This window comes from Salvelinus alpinus, chromosome 5 (genome assembly GCF_045679555.1).
Source record: "Salvelinus alpinus chromosome 5, SLU_Salpinus.1, whole genome shotgun sequence".
NCBI lineage: Eukaryota > Metazoa > Chordata > Actinopteri > Salmoniformes > Salmonidae > Salvelinus > Salvelinus alpinus.
The window spans coordinates 29,344,540-29,362,202 of NC_092090.1; the positions used below are offsets into that span (position 1 = coordinate 29,344,540).

The 17,663-nt window shown below is 43.8% G+C and overlaps 1 protein-coding gene and 1 long non-coding RNA gene across 2 annotated transcripts in view; both read right to left on the minus strand.

Annotated features, from left to right (window-relative positions):
* Nucleotides 1-1,425: 1,425 nt before the first annotated feature.
* LOC139575867 (uncharacterized) lies at nt 1,426-7,695 on the minus strand. Its single transcript, XR_011675024.1, has 2 exons — nt 5,347-7,695; nt 1,426-4,242 (listed from the first exon to the last, which is right to left on the minus strand). It is a non-coding gene; the product is annotated as an uncharacterized lncRNA (long non-coding RNA).
* A 2,367-nt stretch (nt 7,696-10,062) lies between these two features.
* The window catches only part of LOC139575869 (switch-associated protein 70-like), a 29,315-nt gene continuing 21,714 nt past the window's right edge, over nt 10,063-17,663 (minus strand). The window contains exons 8-12 of the mRNA XM_071401248.1: nt 13,998-14,105; nt 13,487-13,653; nt 11,323-11,521; nt 10,794-10,890; nt 10,063-10,629 (exon numbers count right to left, since the gene is read on the minus strand). Of these exons, the coding sequence (XP_071257349.1) occupies nt 10,511-10,629; nt 10,794-10,890; nt 11,323-11,521; nt 13,487-13,653; nt 13,998-14,105 (690 nt within the window). The 3' untranslated portion in view covers nt 10,063-10,510. The remainder of the gene's footprint in view (nt 10,630-10,793; nt 10,891-11,322; nt 11,522-13,486; nt 13,654-13,997; nt 14,106-17,663) is intronic.

Here is a 17,663-nt window from a genome sequence, read left to right on the forward strand (position 1 = left end):
TCTCTGTATCTTTTCCTCTAGTGGATTTGTTGGCCACCAGTCAATTGCAACAGATGGTTTTATTCACCACAAACGAATCTGTCCTTCAGACTCCCCTCCCACTTGCCTAACGCACTGAATGAAACTGCTTCCCTAGTCTCCTTTTGTTACGTTCCCACTAGAATCAAATAAATGTATAAAATATATAAAGAAGCATTATTAAAGAACCGCAGAGAAAAGCGATGGTATAAACTGCAGTCTCTAGTTCATTATAATGACCACAGAGCCCATGCCTACTCATGTTCCCATGGAATGGAGCTCCTCTCTTGGTTTACTTTGGTTTTGGGTTTTATTTGGTGTTTGTCTATCTGCGTATATTGAAACCAGTATAAATGTGTTTTTCATTTCAGGCTGGGGCCACATACACAGCAGTGTTTTTAGCTTACTGTCATATCTTCTGCGTGAAACAGTCCAGTCCTGAAATGTACTGTCTGCAGTAAGAGATAATACTTTGACAATATCCCAGCTAGACCCTCTGTTTCTTTAATAATGGTTCTCTGACTGTTGTAAGGAATGTATGTCTTCCCTAGTCCTCTAGTTCATGGTTCCACATCACCAGAAAAAGAACACTGACGAACCCTCTCTGGATCAAGTGGGGAAATACATCATATTATTGAGATGGACCTCTTTCCACAGTCACTTTAGACAGCTATTTCAGTAACCTATTTGATGTATACTTGTTTCTGCCATTTATACACTGCTGTAGCAACAGCTCCATCCAGAACTGTCATAGGATGAAATACAGCAGTTGAGATGTGTGAAGCAAGCAGGGCCTGGGCTGGAGGCTGGTCCCCCCTTTGTCTTGTATTGGTTGCAGTAACACATAGCAGTCTGTTTATCTATTTGTATTGTGTCTGTGTCACCTTAGAAACCCTCAAAGATAGTTTTCTCATGACTCCATTACAGCAGTAAACGCCTGACAGATCAGACACAATATCACAGAGGTGATTTATCACATCTGGATGTTAAAAACAAATAAATAATGGAAATATGCTTTTCTCACATATTAAGAGTTCCTTATGTAAACTAATGGGGAATTATTTGTAGGCGTTGGCAAAACATTTTTTTTTACCTGGACAAACTTTGGACAAATGTTTTTCTTTTGTTTTCAGATAAATCTGTATTTTATAAGACTGTCTGTCTGTACTGTACAGAAGCAATAAGAATGTCTCAACCTCTCAAACTGAGCTGACTGACAGCAGAAAGATTTTTACATGGTTCTTTATTGGGCCTCATTGTTACCTTTATGCATGACCTGAGGTTGAGGTACCATACGTACTTCATTTCTCATGTGTCCTTTACAGCAGGGTTGTCCAAACTCAGTCCTGGGGCCCTGTAAGGGGTGCGTACTGGCGGCAGAGAAGTCAGGCGCAGGAAAGCAAAAACTGTGTTGCAACGGCGCAGTTTAATAATAAAAATCACCGTAAACAGAACAATCAATACAATGGGTACAAAACCAGTCGCACACCAGAAAATAACGTGTACAAGCACTTACAATAAACAATTCCGGACAAGGACATGGGGGAACAGAGGGTTAAATACACAACATGTAATGATGGAATTGAAACCAGTTGTGTGGGAAGACAAAACAAAACAAATGGAAAATTAAAAATGGATCAATGATGGCTAGAAGACGGGCGGCGCCGACCGCCGAACGCCGCCCGAACAAGGAGAGGAACCAACTTTGGCGGAAGTTGTGACAGGCCCCCCTGAGTGCACATTTTTGTTTTTGTCCTAGCACTACACAGCTGATTCAAATAATCAACTCATCATCAAGCTTTGATTATTTGAATGAGCTGTGAAAAGCTAGGTCAAAAAACAAAACGTGCACCCAGGCTGAGTTCAGGAAACCCTGCTTTACAGCACTGGGACAAGGCAAGTGTAACGTTCGTCGTTAAGGGTAGACCAAGGTGCAGCGTGATTTAGGTTCATCATACTTTATTTAAATGTGAACCAGCAAAAAAACAATAAACAACACCACGAACGAAAAGCTTCGTCGTGCAAAATACAAGATCCCACAATTGAAGGTGGGAAAGAGGGCTGCCTAAGTATGATCCCCAATCAGAAACAACGATAGACAGCTGCCTCTGATTGGGAACCATACTAGGCCAACAAAGAAAAAGAAAACATAGATATACAAAAACTAGAGTACCCACCCTAGTCACACCCTGACCTAACCAAAATATAGAGAATAAACAGGGATCTCTAAGGTCAGGAAGTGACAGCAAGGACTTGTAAAAGAACAGGGGCATCAACTCCAGTTGTTTAATGAAATTCAAACTGCAAAAACTCTCGTGTTGATTTTCTGCTTCTAATAATGTCCAGAGGGTTGATCCTGCTGCCAGTGGAACTGATTTCTTTAGTACGATTTACCGATTTTGTCACATCTGCAACGCCCTCTACTACTCATCCTGTGTCTCCTTGACCTGCCGCCACTCTCCTAGTACTCTCCCTCTCTCTCTCTCTCTCTGTGTGTTACTTCATCCCAGTCTCCTCATCTGAGTCTGCTCTTGGGTTGCCCGGTTCCACTCCGCATAACAGATTCACAGACTTTTCCTCCCTCGTCCTGCTGTTTTTCAGCCCCATGACTCCCAGCTGTGTCTCCAGGCCTCCAGGTTCCTAACAGTAATTTATTGACACGTCTCCTCTGCACGTGTATGGAGCTTGATAGGGGTCCTAAGTTAATTTCCATGCAGCCAAAAACCTGTTCATGTGATGAAATGCATGTTATTCTTGGCATACTAGAAGAGGAATGACACTAAGTCACTCTGCTGTTGGTCCCTGTTACGGTTTTGGGTACACTGTGATCTGGATGTGGTTATCATCCAGAAATGTCCATGCTATCATAAAAGAGAGAGGGTCTAATGGTTCACTTAGATGACCCACACCATACCACCCTTTTGGTACGACTGGGGCTACACCAGCTCTCTCTCTCTCTGTGTTTGTGTGCACGTGCTTGTGCGCCATGTTCCTCCATGTTCCTCTGATTTATTAGATGTTGGAGGCTTTCAACTTTTGAGGAGGCTGGAGAGGACAGTTCCCCTGCTCCCACAGGTGCAGCCAGCAGCCGGCCCAGAGACAGAATTGAACAGAGCCAAGCCTCCCAGCAGGCGGTGGAAGAGCTTTGACACGATTAAGACATCTGGAACCCAAGAACCCTGCCTAGCCATCTGCTGATGTGGATCATGATCGATCCTACACTCAGGCCCAGGCAGCAGGATGTAGAGAATATACATACTGTAACAGACTGGAAGTGGTTAAGAGCAGGGAGTGGACTACACATCAAATGGAATGAGGTGATTAAAACAAGCCACTCAGAGAAGAGAAGGGAGACTTGAGAGGGAGACTGGGAGAGGGACCGGTGCTGAACCTACAGTACAGTAGCACCGTGGCCTGGCTGACTGCCTGGCCGGTTGGCTGGCTGGTGCTGAGGTCTCACTTTGTGTGTGTGCAGTGACCAGTTGGGTTTAATCGAGCAGTGAGACGGCTATGTCTGGAATGCCTCTCGACACGGCCGTGACCCTCAGGGACGACCAGGAGATTAATGTTCTCTACTTCTCCTCTGGTTCCTACCTCAGACTGGGAGAGAGACAGAGCCTCAGAATTGGAGATGGACCAGCCACTGACTTCACACACTTATAGTAACTCACTGGTTACTAAAGAGAGCGGCTGTGGAGCACTAAACCAGGAGTATGGGGATGGAGTATACTACGTTCTTATGTCCACACTAGCAAACCACTTAGAATGTATTGGGCATTCCTTTTAAGTAGTGTGGTCGTGTGGATATTGGGATGTGCAGTATGATGGGACACATTGCTCAGACACTGTAGATAAGACAGAAAACAATAGCAAGCAATTTAAACCAGATTTTAAAAATTCTCTCCCCAGAGTTTAAAGAGCGAAGCGAGAGCAGAACATAGGCAGGGAGGCAATACTGAACCCCCCCACTTAAAACTACTTCTGGCCTATTCTAATTGATGTTCCACTGAAGAAGAGAACCGAATGGAAAAATACAGACAAATGTCCCTGGTGGAGCTTAAGTTTTGAATTAAGTACCTCTGAAAAGATAATGTGAACCTCTTGCCAATTAACCAGTGTGATGTGCTGTACCTACCGCAGCTGAGCTGGGACAAACATTCCCGTTCCCATAGTCACAGGGATGCTGGTGGTGGCGGAGCAGGACTTGAAGTAGTGGAACACTCACTATGACAGAGAAAGAGAGAATTCACATCATGTCATTTGCATTAAAGGAAATAGTTTAGCATCCTAACTCAGTTTGGAGGTAACATAGTCCCAGAGGGAATGGAAGTGTGTGTTAGTGTGTGTGTGGTGCAATTTCTCCTGAGACGAGCAGTTTAGCGGCTGGCCTGAAGCCAAGTCCTGCTCCGTTTTAATTCAATGGAGAGGAGTAGGGAGCGTCCTTCGCCCCAGGATCATAGCCTAATCAGATGTACCATACAATCTCTGCCCCCCCACCCCTCTTTCTCTCTGGCTGCAACAGGAATGACATATACAGACAATCAACCACTCTAGCTCTGTGATCAATGTTGACATTATCAAATGACCTTAATGAAACAAGCCCTGCAGCTACTTTTCCCTCTGCGATACTAGCTCAGCCTATCAGATATACCCTCTGTGCTCCTAATGCTGTTGAACCAGAGAAATCTGTGGTCAATAAAGTTAATTTCTTTATGTAGCTACTAAGGGCCCCAGTGGCCTACAGGTCATGTGTTGAAGGTCTGAAAGGGGCATGGAGGCCTTGACTTAGTTATGTGCTCAGTGATATAAATGAATACCAAACAAATTGGACCGCAGGCTACAAATAAACCCTACAGTCTTTAACAGCAGATTTATTATATAGGAAGAGTAGGCAATCTTGAAATGGGTGCGAAGCGAATGTTTTAAACTGTAAATGTACTGTTAAGCAGAAGCAGATGGTGACAGTGGGGGGGGGGGGGGGGACGACGACTCAGAGAGTAGGCCTAAAATCACCCTGTGTAAATGTTTGGTTTTACTATTTCATTCTTGTAAAATACCCATTTGGAATTTGAGTAGGTCTTGATTGTGGAAGCAGTGGCAGTGTATAAGAAGCTATATCGCAATGGTGGTTGTCGTTAGTTCAAAACTATCTGGCTAATAGTCCTGCAATTTAAGCATTATACCACGTTAGCATGGGACCAAATGACTTGGGATTCCACAATATGGTTTTCTCAATGACTGTGGGTTCTGTGTGTGTGGTTGAGTTGTAGGGGGTGCTGAAGCATTAAAGTCTCAGCAGTGAGAATTATTGATGTAGAAGGACATTACCTAAGACATGACAGGTTCGTCTTTCTCCACCCCAGTGTATGACTGATCACAGTCCCCCTTTGAAAGATCCAGATTAAGAACAAATACCCTCTGGTCTGAAATGAGATGTTTGAGAAAATCAGGAACGAAGATCAGGGAGGAGACAAACAAAGGATCTGGCATGGCTCTGTCAAACAGAGACGCCATTCACACATGTGGAGTTGGAGTTAGGAGAATGTACTGCAGCTTGGGCTCACATAAACAACCTGGTCAATGTTGTTTCCCTTATGGCAGCCAGCTGTGTGGCGTTCTGCTCTCCTCCAGGCAGCTCCACAGCGTCAATGCTCACAATCTTTCTTCCCCTCCCCTCCTATGGTCATTGCTCTCTCTTCCTGTGCATCACATTCTGGGCTGGATCGCTGCCCCCTAACGACATCACTGTCACATAATCATATGACTCTCATTATATGTTTACTCTCTGTGTTTGGTCTCATTTATTTATTTTGTCTTGCATGGGAACAAAGCTGAGGTGACGCACTCTGAGAGTTAAGGAGGAAGAGAGGCTTTTCTCGGAAGAGAGGCTTTGGAGTGCAAGCAAAAGGAGTCAGTACCAAGACACACAGAACTGAGAATCTATAATGGTCGTTATGGGATACAGTCATCGCTGTACGTGGCAACTATGGTCTTGGTTCAGCAAGGGAAACAGTACTTGTACACTCAGCTAAACAGCTAGCGATACTACATCTGGTACATGTGTAGGACACAGCAACATGCTGGGAGAGGAGAACCACAGACCCATTACCACAGAACCTGGTCTGGCTCTTATCACCCAGAACGCAGGTTGATGACACTGATAAAGAGTGATGAGAGCCATCAGATGCATCATGCCCATAGTGAGGGGGGGGGTGATAAGTGATGCCGCCATTAACAATGTCTACACTGTATTTCGGATCAATTTTATGTTATTTTAATGGACAAAAAAATTGCTTTTCTTTCTAAAACAAGGACATTTCTAAGTGACCCCAAACTTTTGAGCGGTAGTGTACGTCTCCATAGCCTTGGTCTCCGGACCTGACAGTGAATACAGCCTTCCCCGGGGTGGTGTAGTGCCCGGGAGAAGGTCGATCCCGCAGTCATAGGGTCGATGTGAGGGAAGCGAAGTGGCCCGGGCCTTGCTGAAAACCTCCCGGAGGTCCTGGTACTCCGCGGGAACGGCGGAGAGGTCAGAGGCTTCTTCCGAGCCCACAGGAAGACGTCCCGGGGCAGGCTGCGCCGACTTCAGGCAATGGGTGTAGCAGCACGGGCTCCAACCCACGATAGCACCAGCAGTCCAGTTGATAAGGGGATTGTGTTGCTGGACCAAAGAAAACCCCAATAAAACATGAACCTGAGGAGACTTGATGAGCATGAACTACATTGACTCACTGTGGTTCCCTGACACTCGCAGGTTGATAGGAGTAGTATTGTGGGTGACTCTGCCTATAGAACGCCTATCCAGCGCACTAACGTCCATGGGAATGGAGAGGGGCTGAGTGGGGATGCCCAACTCTGACACCAGGGAAGCGTCCATGAAACTCTCATCGGCCCCAGAGTCAATGAGAACCCGGAGAGATTTCGACTGGTTGCCCAACAGCGGGATGGCATGGAGAGGGGCGTGAGTAAGGGGAATAGAAAAATTCTCCATATGGCCCACCAGAGTACTCGTACCTACTGATGAGCCTGGTCTTTTAATGGACAGGTAGACACGTAATGACCGGTAGTCCCGCAATACAGACAACTCTTGGTGTTAAATCTGCGTAAATGTTCGGCTGGAGACAGCCTAGCTCTGCCGAGTTGCATCGGCTCCGGAAGAGGCGAGTCGGCAGCCCGCAGAGACTCTCGGGGGAATTAGAGTAACCTCGGATTCTCTCGGGAACGTAGACGCCGGGGACTTCCTGGATTCCTCGGAGGCAAGTTGGGAGCCTTGGGCGATCGAGTGGGACCGGAATCAGACCTCCTCTCCCTCCTACGTTCCTGTAGCCGCCAATCAATTCGGATGGTCAAGGCGATGAGCGAGTCAAGATCCGTAGGCAGCTCCCGGGCTGCAAGCTCGTATTTAACCTAAACCGATAATCCATGAAGGAACGTGTCGAACTGGGATTCCGGGTTCCAGGCACTCTCGGCAGCCAACGTGCGGAAATCAACCGCATAGTCCTCCACACTGCGGGAGCCTTGACAAAGCTGGAGTAACTTCCGGAGATAGAGAGACTACTGGAAACTGGAGATAGAGAGACTAAGGAACTTCTTGTGGTGGAGGAGGAGAGAGAGAAGGGAAAGAGGGAAGGGGGGATGAGGAGGAGGAGTGAGATGGGAGGAGAAGGAGGAGGACAATGGGTGGCAGATGAGAGAGACTAAGTTTTTGGGGAGGAGGAGAGGAAAGAAGAAGAGGAGTAAAAGGGAAGTAGAAGAGAGGGAGGAGGAGTGGCACTGGGCCATTTGTCAGAGCTAGTAAACAGGAAGTGGTGGATGGAATGCTCAGTGTTGAGGGTTGTGGCTTAAGAGTTGGCAGACACCCTTATTGACAGTGTTACTCAGGACAATCCAGGACACCAAGAAACGACCTTCCAGGATTTGAAGTCATTCCTGTTAAAATTCCTCCTTTAACAGTTCTCAAAAGCCTCATTCTCAACTCATATAATTCTCCTTCTCAAAGACAAAACACGTATTTAATTTGACAGAGAGTAGCGCCTAACTGAACGTGGCTTTGGATAATAGCGTCTGCTAAATGTTTAAAATGTAAATGCAGTATGAGTCAAACTGGTTATTTTCATACCTCAACCAACCTTCTACTGGTAGACTGTAGATGAGGTGTGGAGCCTGGTGTTTTCAAGTCTCAGAGTCTCAAGTCTGTCAGTGAGGATGGAAGTCACTTCACATACCTACAAAACAGCAGATTTCTCCACGATGAAATAAGACAGTTGAATGGAAAAATATATATTCAGCACAGAAAAAAGGCTGGAAAGCCCAATTACTGGAGTAACAACAAGAGAGATAGCTACAATAGAATCACATTTGTCTCATGTGTTTTTGTTTAAGCCTGCCCAGCTCTTTGTTTACATGGAGAGGCACTCTGAACTGGGTTGGTCTGGAACAATTCTGTCTGGGAGTCTTTGATGGATTGTGTTGCTTCAGTTATGCTTACTTGTATTTCTGTTGTTCAAAGGGCTTAGTTATATTAAGATGTTTAATCCTTGAGTCTTTCCTGAAGAGAATACTGAAGAGGGAGAAACCATGTTTTATGAAAATGATTTACTGTGTGTATCATGCTGCAGCATGGCTGTCGTGACAGTGTGATGGGGTTGTTGTGATGTTTACATGTTTGCTTGGCGTGTTTCTCCATCCTGACAGACAGGCCTGTGGTTCCACACTCCAAGCGGTCAGGTCTCCTGTCTCCTCCCATCGACATGGCTTTGATCTGCAGCCGCCCAGGCCGAGCCCTCTGACCAGACCGCTCTGTGAAGGCAGCTCACTGCGCAACCCGAGCAGGGTGGACGAGAGTGCGGGTCCGGGCATGAGGGGGTGCGCCCGTGCTGTAGCATTTATTAATCATCATAATTGTTTGTCCAAGCTCTCATAAAGGAAAAGGGCTGGTAGAAGTCTGCACAGATCTCCTCATACTCCAACTTAGTCACGACTGACTGTTGTTCTACAAAGTCTAGAAGACCTAGACCTACAGTAGTGAGCTCCAGATGTGAGGAGAACATGCTCTCCCTCTCTCACACACACACAGGACTTAGCAAATCAAAAGCAGGATTTGGCCCCCAAAAAACTGAAAATCAGATTGCATTTGTTTCGACATGACACAAAGTAGGACGTTATTGTAATGAAAACCACAGGTTTATGAATGGGGGGGGGGGGGGGGATGTCACTATCAGTCTCACATGGTTGGGGTGGTTTGGTCAGGCTGGCTCAGAGAGAGAGAGCTGGACCTCAGCCTGCCAGGACAGATTCAGACAAACAGATGGCCAAGCCAGCTCTTTGAAGCTCTGCAGAACATCCATTACAGAAATCTGCAGCGCTAGGCTGAGATGTAGTGTAGAGTGGAATTAAACAGGACCTAGGGCCCCAAGAGAGAGAAAATGGATCCCAGCCCAGGGCCCTGGTTCCCCCAGAGAGAATAGAACCCAGCTCAGAGTCCGCAGAGAAACACTAGATCCTAGCAGTTCCATCCCTGCAGTCAGATCTCATGAGTTCTCACTGCACCAACATTCATCATTACACACACGAGCACAGAGGTCAGCTCACACTTGCATATGTTTGGTTAAATTTAACTTTACCTGACTACAATACAAGGGGAACTATAGCTATGGGCTCAAGCGGTTCAAGGTATCTACAGTAACTCCCAGCTCACCACAGTATAATATTACTGTGAGTTACAGCAGAGCCGTAAACAGATGCTTTAACTCATGAAACCACAAGAGGGCATCGGCCAAGTCTTTCATAGGAATATTACTGAAGGTTCCACAGTTCCCACAGGCAAACCAGGAAATTACATTTTAAATGGTTAGATTGAAAAAAAAATTATGAAATGTATCAAATATATAAATCAAGGCTGAGCATATCAAACCCAGAGTCATATATACATGCCATATTTATTTTTTGGATATAGTATATCTAACCTACCCCCGCCCGTTCACTACTCGCCTATTCTAACATATAATTCTCACATCCCTCATCCAATAAAACAGACAGCAACAGTATAAAGAAATGTCTTTAAATATATTTTATAAGCATTTTAAATATAAAACATCTTATTACTTTGATCTTATTACTTTCTCATGACATTATTTAAAAAAAAGTTGAACATATTATTCATTGAATATCTACAGCTCTATTTCCTGGTTAAAGACTTATCAGACTACAGAATGGCGAAACACTTGGAATGTCAAAGCATTGGCACATTAGTAGGGTTTCAAAATTCCAGATATCCCAGTTAGAAGATTCCCAGAATTAGGAGAAAATAAGCAGGAAATCCAGAATCCAGCAATCAGGATTTCAGGAAATGCTGGACATTTTGGGAAAGTTTCAGGAATTTTGCAACCGTACACATTAGTTAATTCTCAACAACAATAAGACAACAGTATCCTGATGCTACACGATCACAGTAAGATGTCTGGACCATCAGGTAAGAAGCACCATCTCTAGTCTACTGGGCTGACTGGTTGTGGTTCTTCCTCTCCTGCCAGGACTTCTTCCTCAGGTCCAGCTCAGTGTCTGTGAAGGCTGCTGGGCCCCAGTTAGTCATCCTCTGTGGTCCTTTATCGCCTTCACAGACAGAAGGAGAAAGAAAACATCACAGACTGTATTGAAACAATAGAACAAAGACATCAATAGCATTGTAATATGAGTATGGAGAGGAGAACAGAACATGAACATGCAGTGGAGGACATTCTACTATGGTGATGTTGGCCTCTCTCATTCTTACTTACCTGGCTGGATGAGATGGACCAGTCCCTCATGCTTGGCCACCTTGTCTTTCCAGCTCTTGGTCTTATTAGCTGCCTGCTCCAATTTCATTCTCACCTCCTGTAACACAAACACACACTTCCTTTAAGTAATAAATAAGTTATGCTGTTGCTGTTGTCTCCTTGAAGTGGAGACAGTTCTCAGTGAAATCACCACTAGATGGTAACAGAGTGCAAGGAGAGACCTCTATGATGGTTTTGTGTTGTGTCAACAATTGACAGAGGAGTAATTCGAGAAGAAGCCACGTTTGGTGCCAGGGACGGACTGTCTGTTTCAGGCAGCCTTCCACTGACTCAACACTATCTTCAGCTGAATAAAGACCAGTAGTTGCTCACAGACATATAGGTCAAAAGGAAGTACTTACTGCCAAATTTGTTTTAATCTTGTTTATGAAATGTCCCGGCAACACCTTACTTTAAGTGAAGTGTTAATAGGGGACATGGTCCCTACTAACAGCCATATTGAAACACAGACAGGGTGTTGTTCTCTGACCTCGTACTGCTCCAGCGCTCCATGCCTCTCTCTCTCAAGACTCTCCAGCTGCAAATTGGCTGCCTGCAGGGCCATCTCCTTGGCCAGCCGCTCGCTCTCCAGCTCCTGCTTCTCAGCCTGGGTCTGGGAGATGGCTCTCTGCTGCTGCAGGTGGATTTGCTCCAGCTCCGCTCGCTTGGCTGACTCCTCCTCCAGAAGCCTGTGTACATGCAGAAACAGACACACCACATGAACCAATCACAGACACACTCAAACAAATGCTGGGTGCAGAAGCCTGAGAATGTGAACGTTAACATCTATACACAGCCTACTGATACACTGTTTTTGTGCGAAGTGGTGTACCACATGGCACCCTTTTCCCTATTTAGTGTACTACCTTTAACCAGTGCACGTACACTGAGTGTACAAAACATTAGAAACACCTGCTCTTTCCATGACATAGACTGACCAGGTGAATCCAGGTGAAAGCTAGGATCCCTTTGTCATGACTGACCACGAGAATCCAAATAGGTCAGATCAGGTTTACAATGAATAACTCAGACCCCATTTCACCCGTAGAGGGGGGAGGAAAGAACTAGTGGGGATTGACACTCACGTCCTGTTGTAAATCAAGGGAGAAGATCCAGGCTTGTGCTCTCCAAATTCACCAAAGGAATGTGCTTTGTCTCAACAGACCTTTTCCCACTGAAACTCTAACACGTTAAAAAGTGAATACTGGAACAATATTTCTAACGTAGAACGTGTCATTTTGTTTGTTGTTTTGTGATGTCATTAAAAATGTTATGAAGGAAATACTGTAACTTGGAAAGTATACATACCACATGGATGAAGTTCCCATACTATGTGTTGTGCATGTAATATGGAAAATGATTAGTGTTTTTTTGTTAAAGAGAGGGATGTGATTTGAAAAGTTATAAGAGATAATTGTTTTCCAAAACATTGCACAGTGAGTAATCACCACCCCAGAGTGAGGTCAGGGAGCGTGCCTGCCTGCCAGAACCGCCCCTTTCCAGCAAAAGGTATAAATGATGGGTTAAGAAAAAAACACATTGAACCAGAAAAAGTGTGAAGCAGCAACTACATGTTTAAAATGGTTTGAACTTTGAATCTCAACACGAGGTGGAGACGATAAACTCACCTCCAGGACAATCACTGGTACGGCTGTTTAGCTGTCCTAAGTAAAGTATCTTCGAAAGAGAATTTAAGTAGGACCATCCTGTTACTCTGCTCAAACCATCGTTTTACGTTACTCTCATCACCACACCGGGAAACCATTGATACGGCTGGCTAGCCCATCTTCAAAGAAGTATCTTCAAGAGTGAATGGAAGAAAAATCAACTCTGTAGTTCTGTTCAGGACTACACGACAAGTCCCCGGATACCGGACAACTACGAAGAAGGACAACAGTAGAAGAGTTGTTGGAATCATTTTGGACAATCAGAACCTTACAAGCGTGCCGTGAAACACCCTTTCCAAGTCTGCCCCGTTCACCGAGAGATCCCCGGCGAACCCAGGCATTTCACGTAAATACATTCATGATGTCTTGCTCAAAGCGGGCGGCGGTTCGTGTGCAAAGTATATGGTTATTGTAGGTGAGAGTAGTTTCTGAATGTGGCAGTGTTAAGTGTCTCTGTCCCTCTCTCTCCATCTCTTCTTTAACAAGCATCCATGTTGTTGTCATTCCGCTAGGGATCTGTTTTCAGCGTATTACGTCTCCAGTCAATAACCGGTGCAGAGTGTGTGTGTGTGTGTTGATCTTGTGTTCCCATTTAATTAGCTAGTAAATAAATAATTAAACCAATTTGTGTAGTACTGAATCATAATTAAGGCTCGGGTTTTCGCTGATGCAAGGAGGTTACGACTGCTCAGAATGATGATATGATACGAGGTTATGATTAATAAGTTGACTGTTTATAGATATGATAGGTAAAGACCTTTTAGAGTTTAATTCAGGAGATGGTAACGCTTTAAAGAACCACTCTCGTGGTGCCCCAGATCCTAATTAGTTAATTGTTACATGATTAATTTAATTGTGTAACAATTAAACATAGTTAGTTAATTAGATAAATATGAGGGCAAAAGGGGAAGCAATTCAATATTAGAAAGGTGTTCCTAATGTCTTGTACACTCAGTCTGTGAGTGTCAAGTGTGTGTTGCGTCTAACCTGGTCTGTAGTTTGCGCATGGTCTCCTCATCCTGCCTGGCCTCTCTCTCATCCTCTAGTGCATCCTCCAGGCGGTGGTACATGTCCTCCAGCTCCCTGACACGCTGCAGGTACTGCTTCAACTCACTGGACTTCTGGGCCACCTGCTCCTCCATCTGCTGACGTACCTGACAGGGGACAATGGACACACACAGGTTGATATGATAATCTGGACACAGACATGAATGCACACACACACACACACACGTGCACACACACCACCACAGTACAAAGTAGCATGTGGTGTGCATATGACAATCAATTCTGTTTAGTGTAGATTTTGCCAGATAACTCCATAAATAATACTCATACTGTGAGTAATAGTAATACTAATAGTAATAACACTTTGTTATTCATCAAACGCAATGATTCAAAGTCATGAGAGAAGTCTTGCTGAGCAATACGTTGTTGCAGTGATTCTGAGTATGCACTTCCTGGAACAGAGCTAGAGTGTAGCTTTGTGGTTGGTTACCATTTTCTCTCTCTCCAGGTCCGTTCTGTAGCGGTCCTGCAGGTCAGCCTGGGTCTGTTTTCTCCTCTGCTCCTCCAGAGTCGCTGTGGCCGCTGCCTCCTCCAGTTTCTGTCAGGAGCCAAGGGAGAGGAAGCCTTAACACTAGAAAATCCTGCTCCCCCTCGAGGCAATGACGAGAATTTTGGACGTCAACATTCTAATTGTCTAATAAATAAATTTTATACATTTTCTATCGCAAAAATAATCCTTTGGTTGTGTTTACGAAGGTATTAGGTAACATTATAATATGAAAGAAAATGTATTTCAAAGAGCAAAATAGCATTTTCATTAATTTATGTAACTGTAGTCTACCAACAAAAAGCCACTAAATCACATTATTAATTCACTAAGGGCAGGTCTTAAAGGGACACTGCAGTCAAAAACGGGATTTTCTTGTTTTGTTAATGATACTTCCACACTATGAGGTTGAAAGCATTTCAATGGCAAAAGGAGGCCCAAGGAAATAAATTATAAAAAATATATTTGGAGTTATTTTCATGAAATAAACACAGTAGCTGTTTTCGAATACTCATACCTACCGCACTAACTTACCGCACTATAATTGACGTAAATTGAGTATATAGTATGCTTATTGGTCATAGTTTGGATTTAGTTAGTATACCGAAAGTTCCCGGATGTCGTACTAAATTCGCCAAAATACAAAGTACACAATCAGTGGACACTATTGCCGTGCTTTTAGGGCCCATAACGAAATTCTTCAGGAAATGGTCGTGGCTTCACAACGTTTCAGATTTGAAGAAAATTGTGGAATATATGCAGCCGAAATCCGACGAGAGCGGATACAAATTCATTGCTTTAACTAACTTTGACAAATGTTAAGAAAATGTTGAGCAATGTAATAAAGTAATTACCTTTCAAATAAGTTACACGTTATGTTGGTCGACAATTTGTTAGCTACGCTTTCCTTATGAACCGCATAGCATTACAGCAGTAAGTACCGGTATGTTAGCTAGTTACGTAACGTTAGTTGGCTACTAATACATCAAACTTGCTAGGCAGTTTATTAACTATCTGCTATCTAAATAACTACCTAACATTTATTGACTTGATTATTCAAATAATTCTTAGCTAAGTGGTATAGTCGTGGCGCGTTAATTCTGGCTATCTACTCCAATTTCAGAACACTGAGTGTGCCAGAGTACAGAATAACTGATGAATTTACAAACGCTCAACACCCTTTGAATATGGTCGGTGTCCGTAAACGTCGTAATTTAAAAAAATAACTTTATTAAATTGTTGCCAGCAGCACAGTTACAGTCACCAATGCTATGGACAACATAAAAACAGCCTAACCAGCTCTGCTAGGGCGAGTAAAATGGTCAGAGTGGGGTGTTCTCTTATGTCTGGAAATAGCTAGCCAACGTTAGCTTGGGTGCTTGACTGCCATTGGCGTTGAATGCTCGATCAACCCTACTCATTGGCCAGAATGTCTGTTAGTAAATTCAGAGCGCACACTGGACAATCTGACAACGCTCTGGATTTACGAACGCCCAGAGCACACTCTGGCACTCCAGATTGAGTTTACGAACACACCCAAAATCGTAAAATGTCTAGCTAGTCATTTGTTATGCTAACAAGCTAGCAAGAGGTTGCATAGCCACAGCATCAACTTCCGGTAGACAGGAGAAGCGCTAGTACTCAACTGAAACGTTTGTTTACAGTATACTAAAATGATATGTAGTATGTAGTATATACTCATTAAGTATGTATACAGTATGTTAGTATGGGTATTCGAACAAAGATAGTGATTTATTAGACAGAGTCATGATTTACAAAAGAACATTAAAAAGACTGCATGGGGGCTTTAAGGAACATTATGAATTCAAGAAAATGCATTTCAAAATAACAGAATGGCATATTTTGAGTTTAAATATATTACTGTGGTTTGAGTGTTGCGCATGTAATCGCAGTAAATCTGCCAATTTTTTTACATTTTGAAATCAAGCTCAAGGGGTCATTTTTAAGAGTTGTTTAACAAGGATATATGATTTAGAAACTGCAGAATCTGCTCCTCCTGATACATATATAGACATCAAAACGTCTTACCTGCTTGTGACTCTGTAGGAGAATTTTAATAAGTCACTTTTTGGTTCTCCTTCCCCTGCCTCTGTGTAAATATGTATTACTATCACTACGCTGCTGTTCATTAATTATTGATTGCCATTACCATAAGTATTTATCCATTTATGCTGCTACTGGTCATTATTACTCCTGTTGACATGAATATATTACCATTAGTATATTACAGTAAGTATTTATATATTCCTGCTACCGGTCACTTTTCAGCCCTGCCATACTGCCCCTGAGTGGCGCAGCGGTCTAAGGCACTGCATCTCAGTGCAAGAGGCGTCACTACAGTCCCTGGTTCAAATCCAGGCTGTATAACATCTGGCCGTGATTGGGAATCCCATAGGGTGGCGCCCAATTCGCCCGGGTTTGGCCTGGGTAGGCTGTATTTGGATTTAAGAATTTGTTCTTAACTGACTTGCCTAGTTATATAAAGGTTAAAATAATAAATGTACAGTACTGTGAAAAAGTTTTAGTGTGAAAAAATGTGAAAAAGTGTGAAAAAATGCTGTCAAGTAAAAATGCTTTCAAAAATAGACATGTTAATCGATTATATTTATCAATTAACAAAATGCAAAGTGAGTGAACAGAAGAAAAATGTGCATCAAATCAATATTTGCAAGAAAAGCTAGACTAGAATAGCTTGCTGGACATACATTATCTTTGCATTTCTTATACAGTGGGGAGAACAAGTATTTGATACACTGACGATTTTGCAGGTTTTCCTACTTACAAAGCATGTAGAGGTCTGTAATTTTTATCATAGGTACACTTCAACTGTGAGAGAAGGAATCTAAAACAAAAATCCAGAAAATCACATTGTATGATTTTTAAGTAATTAATTTGCATTTTATTGCATGACATAAGTATTTGATACATCAGAAAAGCAGAACTTAATATTTGGTACAGAAACCTTAGTTTGTAATTACAGAGATCATACGTTTCCTGTAGTTCTTGACCAGGTTTGCACACACTGCAGCAGGGATTTTGGCCCACTCCTCCATACAGACCTTCTCCAGATCCTTCAGGTTTCGGGGCTGTCGCTGGGCAATACGGACTTTCGGCTCCCTCCAAAGATTTTCTATTGGGTTCAGGTCTGGAGACTGGCTAGGCCACTCCAGGACCTTGAGATGCTTCTTACGGAGCCACTCCTTAGTTGCCCTGGCTGTGTGTTTCGGGTCGTTGTCATGCTGGAAGACCCAGCCACGACCCATCTTCAATGCTCTTACTGAGGGAAGGAGGTTGTTGGTCAAGATCTCGCGATACATGGCCCCGTCCATCCTCCCCTCAATACGGTGCAGTCGTCCTGTCCCCTTTGCAGAAAAGCATCCCCAAAGAATGATGTTTCCACCTCCATGCTTCACGGTTGGGATGGTGTTCTTGGGGTTGTACTCATCCTTCTATTCCTCCAAACACGGCGAGTGGAGTTTAGAGCAAAAAGCTCTATTTTTGTCTCATCAGACCACATGACCTTCTCCCATTCCTCCTCTGGATCATCCAGATGGTCATTGGCAAACTTCAGACGGGCCTGGACATGCG